The sequence below is a fragment of the Prunus avium genome, chromosome 5, assembly GCF_965620075.1.
Source record: "Prunus avium chromosome 5, drPruAviu1.hap1.1, whole genome shotgun sequence".
NCBI lineage: Eukaryota > Viridiplantae > Streptophyta > Magnoliopsida > Rosales > Rosaceae > Prunus > Prunus avium.
This window is the reverse complement of record NC_142288.1, coordinates 21162837-21174047: the sequence shown is the minus strand read 5'-3', so window position 1 is coordinate 21174047 and position 11211 is coordinate 21162837. Positions and strand designations below refer to the sequence as shown.

Genomic DNA, 11211 nt, shown 5'->3' with positions numbered 1-11211 from the left:
ATTAAAGTGCTTCGTGGAAAAGCACTTGGGAGTGCTTCCTGAAGAAGCACATAGTAGGTGCTTTTCCAGGAAGCGCTTCTATGACCCATAAGCGCTTCTAAACTTTTATGTCAAATACTGTCAAAAGCGCTTTTAGTTATCAGAAAGCGCTTTTGGCCTTTCAAAAAACACTCCCAAACAGGATCATTGAAAATTATGAGAATTTTCCTCACTTCCTCGAACTTTAGTCACAATCACTTAATATAACCGTATGAATAATGGAATAACTTTTTTTATTTGATAAAGGATTGAGTTGTTAGCTTAGCATAGCTTTTTCTTAAAATTATTTATATCTTTTTGCTCTTAGTCGCTTGAACTACAAACTCCTTGGAGTCTTATAAAAATACTCCTTGCAGTTGTGATTATTTTCGTGGTTACCATTCTTTATTTTCGATTCAATATTGAAGGGAAAAAAGGGATCATAGATGGGGGAGAGAAGAAACAATATATAGAATGGTTTATAAGCCAATATTTAAAAAAATAATGTTAACCGTATTATAATTGCAGATTATTAGAATATTCAAAGGTTTTTAATGTCTCCAATCGCAAAGGAAAAAGAAATGGAAAGAAAGAAATAGACAATTCTGCTATGCCAGCCATTTTGAGTGTGCCATGTACAAGTAGATGATCGGATTTAAGCTTTATTAACAACATGAATAATCCAATTGCAAGTGCCCAGGAATAGCTTGTTCAAATCAACACATCACAAGCTCCTCTCTTTCAACAAATCAGATACAATCAGTGTGACTGTCCACATACATGTTACAAACAATCTAACAAGTTTCATGAACAAGAATCTTATTAACTTTTTACAACATTTCTAAGGTATCAAGTCAACATTCTTCAAGTCAACATTCGTCGAGTGCAAATATTGGCAACAAAGAGCCCTTCACATTGAAATGTAACTCAAGACAACTGTCTTTGTGATATATAACTACTGCGGAGACACCCTGGCAATACCCATGTACAAAGGCACCTGAAGATACCAGAGCAACAACAAATACGAAGTGCCACTGTCATCATCACTACGGGAACAACAAGATCGATGACAATTGCTACACGTACTCTACAACAAGAAACAACATCGACAATGACCATATAGAAAACCTGCAGTGAGTCGAGTGCGAAGCTTGGCGTTGGATTACACTCAAGCAAGAATTGTATGCAAACCCCCAGCATGCACGGGCACAATTGTTCAGTTAGAAGTATTCTACACTTCCACTTGATCATGGCTGGTACTCTTCAATATATTGTACTTGCAGAGAGGACAGGTAGCATTGATATAAAGCCACTTATCAATGCAGGAACAGTGAAAATGATGGCCACAAGGAAGTTGCCTTAGCTCTACTCCATCATCGTAAGAAGAAAGGCAGATGCAACACTCCTATAAATCACAATGATCATCACTTAGATGCGACAAGAATCTTTTGAGCAGTCCAAAAAGATTTTGTTAGTCCACTAATTAACCGGGATTTGTTATATGAATATAAAAGGAAACCAAGTACATAACAGGTCATGTAGACAACATCCTCTTTTGCTAACACAACTTAGAAAGTGAAGAAGATTAGTAATCCAAAAAAAGGGCCCACTCACCGCATCGTCCTGCGAAAGAACATGTTCAATGGGTGAATCTGTTCCACATTCAGTCATTACTCCTCCACCTTGTGTATCACCTGCAACTTTCTCATTGCCAACTTTTCTGAATTTGAATTTTGACAACTGTTCAACGTCTTCCTTGGATGCTCCATCCTGCTTCAATAACAGATCATAGAAACACAATAGAGAGGACAAGAAAGCCATTAAAATTTAATATAAGATTCTTAAAACTACACAACAGTAAATTTACAGATCAGGTAAACTATACTTCCAACAACAAAAATTCATGCACAACCCCTTCAAAGTTGATGTAATTAAAACAGAGTCAGCAAACTTGGATCAAACGAAAAGAATTGATAAAACAGAAATAATTCTATTGTCCCCAAGTGCTTCAAGGCCAACTACAATACATCAAGTTTTCTAACCCTTGTACACCAACAGAAGGAGAAAGATATAAAACCATTAGAAAACTATTATTTGCACACCAAAATAGTCATTCTACACTCCATCCTCCTTATTTTTTTCATTAGAGAAGAGTGCATGATTACTATTTTGTAGTGCTAATAACAGCTCTCAATCATAATGGTTGCATAGGTGCTCTGTGGAGAGACCGTGAAATGCAACTGTCTAAGATGAGTATCAAAATGTAAGATAAATATACCAGGCGAAAGCAGACATTGGTTTAACTCAGTGCACATTATTTTACCACAACAGGAACTTGCTTGTTTCATTGAAATCATGAAGGCAATCAACTCTATCAACTTTCTTTCATTCAGCTATACAAAACATTTGAGCCGGACTTTGCACCCCCACCCCAGATAGAGTTATTTATCCTAAATAGGAACCAATCCCATCACAGTTAAGTTCGATTAAAGAGTCCAAAATCCTCCAACCGAGGATCTTAACAAGTTCATATCTCCATTCAAACTAACAAAACCCGATTAATTTTTATAATAATTAATTATTAGGTACATATTGTTTCCTTCCATAGAACAATAGAGAATGATTCAGTTTCTGGTTTCAATTTGTAACCATTTGCATCATACAAATATCGTACTTCTCAAACAGTATTGCATTAATTTCACATAACCTACAGAGTGGTAATGATAGAAGACACTGATAGTTATGAACATGGAACTCAACACACACAGAAAAGAGGTAAGAATACACAAGAACTACCTGGTCTGCCACGGCGTATAAAAGTGCAATAATACATGGAAGACAGCAACAAACAGCGATACCAATGATACATGCCAGTGCAACACAGAAAACGACAAAAAACACGTCAAAACCCAGGAAAATTATACATAGCCTGCAGAAAAAGCCACAATGCCATAGTTAAGATTTTGTTAATGTCTTGATTTTCAAATAAATGGATGAGAGAGAGAGAGAGAGCACAAACCAGTAAAGCTGAGGGGAGGCACGCGCTAAAGCTTGACCACCTGCTGATACCCAGTAGAACCCAATGATCCACCAGATGAATGAAAACATTGTATTTGCAGATTCCAAATGCTTCGCAACACTGCTGAGAGATTAAAGCAAAAACATTGAGCACATAAACGAAATAGTCCAAAATAAATCATCCAATTTCTCACACAGTACCAGTTGCAAATAAACCAGCATGCTTCCCTTTCCAGTGGAAAACCAGTTCAGTAATCAACAACAGAGTTTAATATGCATACATATAGTCAATATTACACATAACTAGGGATTTTAGAAAGTATTAATCGAAAGAAAACCAATGTCATCCGTCATCAACAAGCCTTAAAAAGCCAAGAAGAATCATAAAACTAATCCTCTACTCTACTCTGCATGATAGATTCTGCAGATATATCCTATATCCGCAATTCATGTTAAACAACATAATGGGTCAACGTACACATAAAATCTTATTCTGCTAAAAGTTTTTTTATTTTGCTCCAAATCAAATGCCAGCATTTTAAGCAAACAATCGAGCATTGTCACAAGAAGATCATAAATTGCAGCAACAAACAACAACCCATCAACAAACATCACATAGAAGCATGAACATTTCAATTGCATTACATAACAAAAAGTCATTTGTTACCTGGTACCCTCCTCATTCATATGATCAGCCAAAGACACGTACTGCGATGACGAATCCTCCTCTCTCGACCCAGAACTCAAGTTCCCAGCACTCCCTACTCCTTCCTCCGTCGAATTCACCCCAAAAACCCTGCTTCTCTGTCGGCACTGCCTTCTCCGAAACTCGACACAAACACAAACCATATGAACCACACACTGCAAAGCGTACCCCATGATCCAGAGCCTCAGGGGCATATTTGGCAATTCGTATCGGCTCAGAACCAGGACCGTTGCCGCGACGACGACGAAAGCGAAGTTCCAGATGATGTCGAGAACCACCACGGGCTTCGAATACGCCCAATCGCTCTGCCTCTCCTCCAACTGCTCCGCCGCCGTCTCGCGAACCAGCATCGACGGCTCGCGCATGAGCCGGCGGCTGCTGGCTTGGCGTAGAAACCGCGCGGCTTCGCGCAGGCTCTGGCGGCGCACGATTCGGTGGCGCCCCGAGTTGGACTCGTCGGACGAGCCGCCCGAGTTGCTGAGCAACGGCGTCGTATCGACGATGTCGTCCACGGATCGGTTGGGTGAGGCCATTTCGGGAATTTCGTATTGGAATTTTTATCTTTCAGCGAGCTTGTGGAATTGAATGCCCTAACTCGGTGAGCCCATGCAGAGATCTTCAAAACAATGCGTATTGGCGGAACCTGTGATCAAATGGGCGGAGTTTTTGTGGCGGTGAGAACATGGAAAAGGTTGGATAAGACAACGCCGCCGACGATGACGATAATGTCGTTCGAATACAGACACGGCTTTGGAATTGGAATTACTTTTTTTCTTTCTTTTCTTTCTTTGCTTTTCTTTTTTGCTTTTTTTTTTTTTTTTTAATAAATTTGTTTCCTTTGACCAGGGCTAGGTAAATTGATTTGACCATACCGTACACGGTTCGTTCGGTAATTACAGTTAACAGCGGTAATATTTGTTTGTGGTATGGGATGGGAGCGGAGTCGATTCAGTCGAAGCCAACTTGGCGGTTGAGATTTACCGCTTAAATGCTTCGCTGTACGGTGGATAAATAAGTTCCAATAATTTAATTAACTTTTGAATACAATTTGCCAAAAAAACAAAATTAGCTTCTGAATACAACAATATTTGATTCGTTGTAAACTTTTTAGTGAATGCAACATATAAATAACACGGTGATCGCATAAACTTGCTTACTTCTCATAACAATTTGCGAAGCGCAAGTGATCATAGGTTTTTTTTTTTATACAGTGACCATGGATTTGATTCCCCTTTTCCAATATCTTTTTGTATATGAACGAATAAATAGCCAATTTGCGAAGCTTTCATTCTTTCTTTCCTCTTTCCTTTTTGTTGTACATTATTAAATTTTTACCAATATTTATTAAGGGTTTTACTATATAAGGACAAATAGGAGGGCATTAAGATAAAATGGTCCAACCTCATAAAAATTAGACAAACTGGTTCAGTCACTATTCGCCAGTGGCATAAAGTGTTATTTCATGTCATTGTTGGACCGGTTTGTCCAATTTTGGAGGAGCTCGATCATTTTAACATTATGTCTTTTTTTAAATCATTTTATGTATTAATTATTAAAGGATCTACACCCTAGCTTTTGAGACAAAATCAAACTATTATAGAAAGTAAAACAAAAACAATTTATATTTTTAATAATCAAGCCTAAAAAAATAAAATACAATTTTGTCATACAAATAAATAGCATTTGTCAATATCATTGGTAAAAAATTCCCCAAAAATTGCTATGGACTCATACTATTTTTCTGTAACCTCCATTTCTCCAAATAACCTTTAAAAAAATTCCAAACATTTTTTTAGCACTTCCAATAAATTAAAATAAATCCAAAATAATTTAACTTAATTCCAAAACTCTTCATTTATCACAAAAATTTCCATCTACACACTTGTTAGAGAGTTTCTAAGATTACAAAATTTTATCGGGGCTAACAACATGGAACAACTCTAGATAGATTTACCAATGAGGCCCAAAGCCCGCTCAATATTCAGTTGCCATTTTCTGGCCCAGAGAAACGCGCGACCTTTGGTCAGTCAGTTGAAGTTAAATTGGTAGCCGAAGCAGTAGGGTTTTTTAGACTTTGGACAGGGCTCGGGGATTTTGCAAAGCAGCAGCGGCGGCGGCGACACCAGAGCTTGAAGCTTCGACCACCATATAGCAGAGCAGCCATGGTTCTGAAGACCGAGCTCTGTCGTTTCAGCGGCGCCAAGATTTACCCCGGAAAGGGAATCAGATTCATCCGCTCTGATTCTCAGGTCTTCCTCTTCGCCAACTCCAAATGCAAGAGGTACTTCCACAACCGCCTCAAACCCTCCAAGCTCACCTGGACCGCCATGTACCGTAAGCAACACAAGAAGGTACGTACCCAAAACACACACATTCACGAAACGATGCGTTTCGTTTTGAATCGATTGAATATTCTAAGCTCTTGTGTGTGTTTGTGATTTCAGGACATTGCTGCTGAGGCTGTTAAGAAGAAGCGACGCTCAAACAAAAAGCCTTATTCGAGGTCCATTGTTGGTGCCACATTGGAAGTTATTCAGAAGCGAAGGACCGAGAAGCCCGAGGTCCGCGACGCCGCCCGTGAGGCCGCTCTCCGGTAATGCTCTGCTGCTTATTTGATCAACAGTGATAAAATCTTTATTGAGTTATTTGATCAACAATGATAAAATGTAGATTGGATTATTTGATCAACTTGATAACATCAAATTTGGGGTATTTGATCAACTTGATAAAATCAATTGTGGGTCATTTGATCAGCTTGGTTAAATCAAATTCGGGTTTTTCGATCGACTCCATAAATTCAATTTTGGGTATTTGATCAACTTCACAAACTCAGTTTTGTATTGTATAAAATCAATGATGGATGTGTGTTTATGCGTATTTGTCAGTGAAATCAAGGAGAGGATTAAGAAGACTAAGGATGAGAAGAAGGCGAAGAAGGCTGAATTGGTGTCCAAGTCAAAGGGTCAGTCCAAGGGCAACGCGCCCAAGGCTGCTGCCCCCAAAGCCCCTAAGCTTGGAGGTGGTGGTGGAAAGCGATAAGTTTTTTTCTTCCCCCCATCCTCAATATTTATTCTCCTTACCATTTTGCCTAGACGATCGACATATTTTTTGTTTCGATTTTATGTATGGATTAATTGGCATTGTTGGCCACTCCAATTTTGGATATTGTTGCAATAGTGAAAGTTTATCATTTATATTTTAATGCCCTTGAGTTCAGAAAAAAAAGATATCTTTTATTCACAGCTGATAAACTTGTTTTGTCAACCTGGAAAAGTTGAGTCGTTTTAAACATTCGTTTTGGTAATTTGTATGTACAAACCCTCTGAGTATGACTTGATGATGGACTTTTCTGGTGGGTTTGGATTATATGGTGGGATGTTTGGTAGTCAAAAAACATGGATTAGACCCAAGGTTGGGATTAAGTTGGATTGGACACCAAGCATGACCAATAGGTGAAATGAGTTATGTTTCTCCCGAAATTTGGGCAATACAAATCCAATGTTTTGTACAGAGAGCTGGTATTTTTCACCGGATTATTTTGCTAAATATTGTTTATTTCGTATGAGATGGAAGCAAATCAGTTTAAGGTCCCGTATTTTTAATTGAAATCAAGTGCGTTTTCAAGACTTTGAAGCACTTCTAAGATTTTCTGAACTTTTTAAAGTGTTTTTTATTGTCATAAAGTCGCTTTTAGCCTTTCGACAAGCAGTCTCAAATAAGTTTCCACCCAGATTGTATTTATGCTTGTAACTTCGGATGCCACTATCGACTCTTAGCGTAAAGTTCATAGATCGGTGAAGACCGATAATCTTATGTATTTATTTGTCACATTACTAAAGAGATACAAAGTTTCCTACAATAATGGTTGAATATCTTACGTGTGTATGAGTAATTGATGTAGTCCTGTATACTAGATGAGAAAAAATGTATTATGGTTTTAGGTTGCTAGTTGACGCTATTTCATTCAAGATCAAAGATGTCTCGAGTTCAAATCCTTGTTCATCTTTACCTGTATTTCCTCATTCAATAGACTTAGTGACTTATCTAATCCAATCCTAAAAACTAAACGACCCCTAATATTAGACAATGTGGTTTCCTTAACTGACCCGTATCTCTGCGTCGCATGAACAAGGATCTTGTTGCTTAATGACACTCAAATCTTGTTACTCATGTGAGCGAGTTTCAGAAAATGTGAAATTATTACTTAGCATGAACAAATTAAAATATGCCCCCCCCCCCCAAACTGTAGAGAAATAGTTAAACGCTTGTCATTCTGGACTTGTACCAGTAGAGAGGAGGGGAGAATATGTGAGAGAAAACATCAAATGAAATTTTAGAGTACTTAAAAAGAAAGCCCTCATACTGCGCAAAGGTGTAAATACTTGGTGGGAGGGCAAATAGTATTTTTGATTATTTGATATCAGCAAGCAACGGCTATATCTTGCAGTACCAGCAAAAAGGGGCAAAACACAAATGCAATAAAGGCCAACCCTTTAGCAGAAAAGTACTAATAGTGGTTTGGTTTGGTTTGCTTGATTGCACACAGAAAGTTAACAACTTTTATTCGTTTGAAGTTTTTGTGAAAACCAAGTTTGCTAAACATACTCGTTCTCGTTCGTGAGTGGTTCTTAGCTCTTTCGTCTAGTTGTTTACGCGAGGATTGTCAATGTAATGAAAGTCATTTTGTTGGTTGAAAAGAGCCAACAATCTTAGCTTAGGTGAAAAGCAAATTTAAGGTTTAAATTTCCATGGAAGCAAAAGGCTAGCAGCTTGAAATAGGCCAATAGGGTCATCTACAAAAATCTCATGTTTGGCTCATGGAAGAACCATTCTTATTCTGTAAAATACTAATTAAATCAATTAAGCACGCAGTCTTTTGATACTCCTCCTCCATTAAATACTTTAATGACATGTTTACTAATCCGTAATTGGATTAGGAGGAATTGAATTGAGGAGGATTGGATTCCGGATTCCTATTGAAGTTGTTTACTAAACCATATGGAATTGGGGTAGGAGTGGTACTAATTACTAAAATGTCCTCGTTGTTGGGTTAAAGTAGATGACAAATTTGGAATTTTGAAAATTGTGTGAGGATATAATGGGTAAAAAAGATGAATTCCTAATGGGTTAGTTCTCCAGGAATTAGAATACCACATCCCACCTAAGAATCGAATTCCTCCAAAATCATGAATTCAATTCCTAATTTTATGTGAGCCCCACTTACTTTTCAATTCCTTAATATGTTGAAGTAAACGCAAGAATTCTTCATAGGTGAAATCTAATTCTTGATTAATAAACACACCATAAATTATTTAATTAAATACATCATTATAATAACTTGCCAAGCTGAACAAACACACAAGAATGGCAGGCACAGATGGCAAAAGAATAAAAAGAGGGACCAAAAAGGAGAGCATGTAGCTTCTAAGCAACTGTCTCTACCTTCAACTCTTTGAAGCCCAACAACCAGAATGTCACACCATGCTGTACGTTGCCAGCTTTTGTCTTGTTTGTGTCAAAAGGGATCTTGCATCCGCGTAAGCTTTGCTCATGCATTGTCCACCACCTCAACCTAAACTTTGTGCCTACTTCTCACCAAATTACCCAAAACGTTAAAAAAAAACTTAGTAGAGAATACAAGTCTAAATAAATCAGGATTGATTCGTTTTAGATTTTTCGGTTTTTTATTTTTATAACTCGGCACCGAATAAAATGGAAAACTCAATTTTCGTTACTTGGGTTGGGTTTTTTTATTGATTAAAGATGTGAATCCATTTGTTGAAGTTATGTTTAGTGCTGGCTTATTTTGATTTTATAATCGCATTTTGTGCGGCAGGTAGGTTGGTTTTTCTTATTTCACTTTGATGGTATGTTGTTGTCATGTTGACTAAGTTCTCCAAACAAAGAAAGAAAGAGGAAGCAAACGTTTAGGCATGGAGTGTCATTTGGCCTTGAAATTGTGAACCCTTCTTTCTACAACTTGCAACATGTTGAGTCATTTTAATATATAACAGAATGAGTCTTTGTTCAATATTCGTATCACGTAATGTATAAAGTAAAAGACAACAGCCGAACAATTGTACTTCGTATAGTTGACTTTTATGATACAAATACAATACAACACTCAAGCGGACGTGAATTAAAACAGTTATTCAAGACACTGTATTTGTCTATTTTGTATTTGAGTTCGACTTCTGTAAATTAGAGTAATTTAAAGTAATTTTAATTATATACCGTACAAGTGAAAATTGAGAATATAATCTCTAAGCAATGAGAAGCATGCGTTTTTACTTTTTAGCCACTTTATCTACTTTCGAGCAGTTTTTTAAGAAGTGAAAACCAAAACAAAAAACAAAAAGCTTTGGAATTTGCAAAAAGTGTTGGAACCAAAGAATATATTATCAGTTTCCAAATTGAGGAAGGATTCTAGTGTACCCAAAACTAAGTTCTGGTTTAGGGTTCTACAATAATATAAGTGGGGATCAATTTATGGTGGGTCTTGGAATATATGTTATTCGTGGCACAGCAAATCAGACGTATGTGAAATCTGCCTCTTGGTATTAAACTTAAGATTTCAGTGGTGGTTGTGGAAAAATTCTTAGGTATAATACGATTGCGCGATTAGGTCACTCGTATATTTAATTCTAATTTGGCTTTATGGGTCGTATCATTTTGAATGCGTTGTTGTCTATGACAGATGGATGCAAGAATTTCTCGGTTGTTAACTTAGGTTTTCTCTACTTTTAGAAGCAAATTTTGTTAAATCATGCTTGGAAAGTCCCACCAATTTGTGGCCTTTATAGGGAATCATGAAGAAGCTTATGCCTTACTACCTTTTAAGAAAGGGGTGCATTTTTGCTCACCACTTTAATCATAGGTGTACCCTCACCACCCTCCTCAATGCTTGACACGTGTCCATAGACATAACCATAGTTAACTTTTGCTTTGTATTTATGGAATCATAGTTATGTCTATGGACACGTGTCAAGCATTGAGGAGGGTGGTGAGGGTACACCTATGGTTAAAGTGGTGAGCAAAAATGCTCCCGAAAAAAAGATTAGTCAAATCAAATTTGCAGAACCAAATGATGAAATTTAGAGCTACAATCGAGTAAAAGGTTAATTAAAAAAGAAGGTCATCGTCCCAAATTGTATATGAATTTTTCCTTTTAAATCATTTTGTCTGTTGTAATTTTGCTTTAATGGTAAAATCCATTCAAAGCATTATTCGGATATATTTATTTGAGTAATGCTAAACTTACCACATTTTTATCTTATATTTCTATATCACATGATGTGGTATGTCTACTCATATGGCACATCAATTAAATCCAATGAAATGTATTTTAATAAATAATTTTTTTTTAAATGTTAATAAATCATAAAATGAAAAAAAATGTTAAATAATTTTAATTGATGTGGCTATCTATCTCATTTACCACATAAGTTGATATGAGAATGTGGTATACA

At 36.9% G+C, this 11211-nt stretch overlaps 2 protein-coding genes across 5 annotated transcripts; one reads left to right on the top strand and one right to left on the bottom strand.

Moving 5' to 3' along the window:
* Positions 1 to 664: 664 nt before the first annotated feature.
* Positions 665 to 4522, bottom strand: LOC110753282 (E3 ubiquitin-protein ligase At1g12760). Of its 4 annotated transcripts, none has more exons than XM_021954153.2 (5): positions 3704 to 4522; positions 3038 to 3157; positions 2815 to 2947; positions 1633 to 1791; positions 665 to 1423 (listed from the first exon to the last, which is right to left on the bottom strand). In XM_021954153.2, the coding sequence occupies exons 1-5, from the start codon at positions 4273 to 4275 to the stop codon at positions 1250 to 1252; spliced, it is 1158 nt and encodes a 385-aa protein (XP_021809845.2). In that variant the 5' UTR covers positions 4276 to 4522; the 3' UTR covers positions 665 to 1249. The 4 variants fall into 4 exon arrangements, with proteins under 4 accessions (XP_021809845.2, XP_021809843.2, XP_021809844.2 ...); XM_021954151.2 differs by having other exon boundaries at positions 3038 to 3160; positions 3704 to 4521; XM_021954152.2 differs by having other exon boundaries at positions 1633 to 1788; positions 3038 to 3160; positions 3704 to 4521.
* A 1260-nt stretch (positions 4523 to 5782) lies between these two features.
* Positions 5783 to 6944, top strand: LOC110753270 (large ribosomal subunit protein eL24-like). The gene is made up of 3 exons (XM_021954136.2): positions 5783 to 6093; positions 6187 to 6335; positions 6628 to 6944. The coding sequence occupies exons 1-3, from the start codon at positions 5905 to 5907 to the stop codon at positions 6779 to 6781; spliced, it is 492 nt and encodes a 163-aa protein (XP_021809828.1). The 5' UTR covers positions 5783 to 5904; the 3' UTR covers positions 6782 to 6944.
* The last annotated feature ends 4267 nt before the right edge of the window (positions 6945 to 11211 follow it).

What these genes read in the sequence shown, in the direction of transcription:
- LOC110753282 (XM_021954151.2), bottom strand. Translation starts at nt 4,275, where the DNA reads ATGGCCTCACCCAACCGATCCGTGGACGACATCGTCGATACGACGCCG. An exon ending in ATGAATGAGGAGGGTACCAG is followed by an intron (nt 3,161 to 3,703) that starts GTAACAAATGAC and finishes TTAATCTCTCAG; the next exon opens with CAGTGTTGCGAAGCATTTGG. An exon ending in TATACGCCGTGGCAGACCAG is followed by an intron (nt 1,792 to 2,814) that starts GTAGTTCTTGTG and finishes CTGTTATTGAAG; the next exon opens with CAGGATGGAGCATCCAAGGA.
- LOC110753270 (XM_021954136.2), top strand. Translation starts at nt 5,905, where the DNA reads ATGGTTCTGAAGACCGAGCTCTGTCGTTTCAGCGGCGCCAAGATTTAC. An exon ending in ACCGTAAGCAACACAAGAAG is followed by an intron (nt 6,094 to 6,186) that starts GTACGTACCCAA and finishes TTGTGATTTCAG; the next exon opens with GACATTGCTGCTGAGGCTGT. An exon ending in GCCCGTGAGGCCGCTCTCCG is followed by an intron (nt 6,336 to 6,627) that starts GTAATGCTCTGC and finishes CGTATTTGTCAG; the next exon opens with TGAAATCAAGGAGAGGATTA.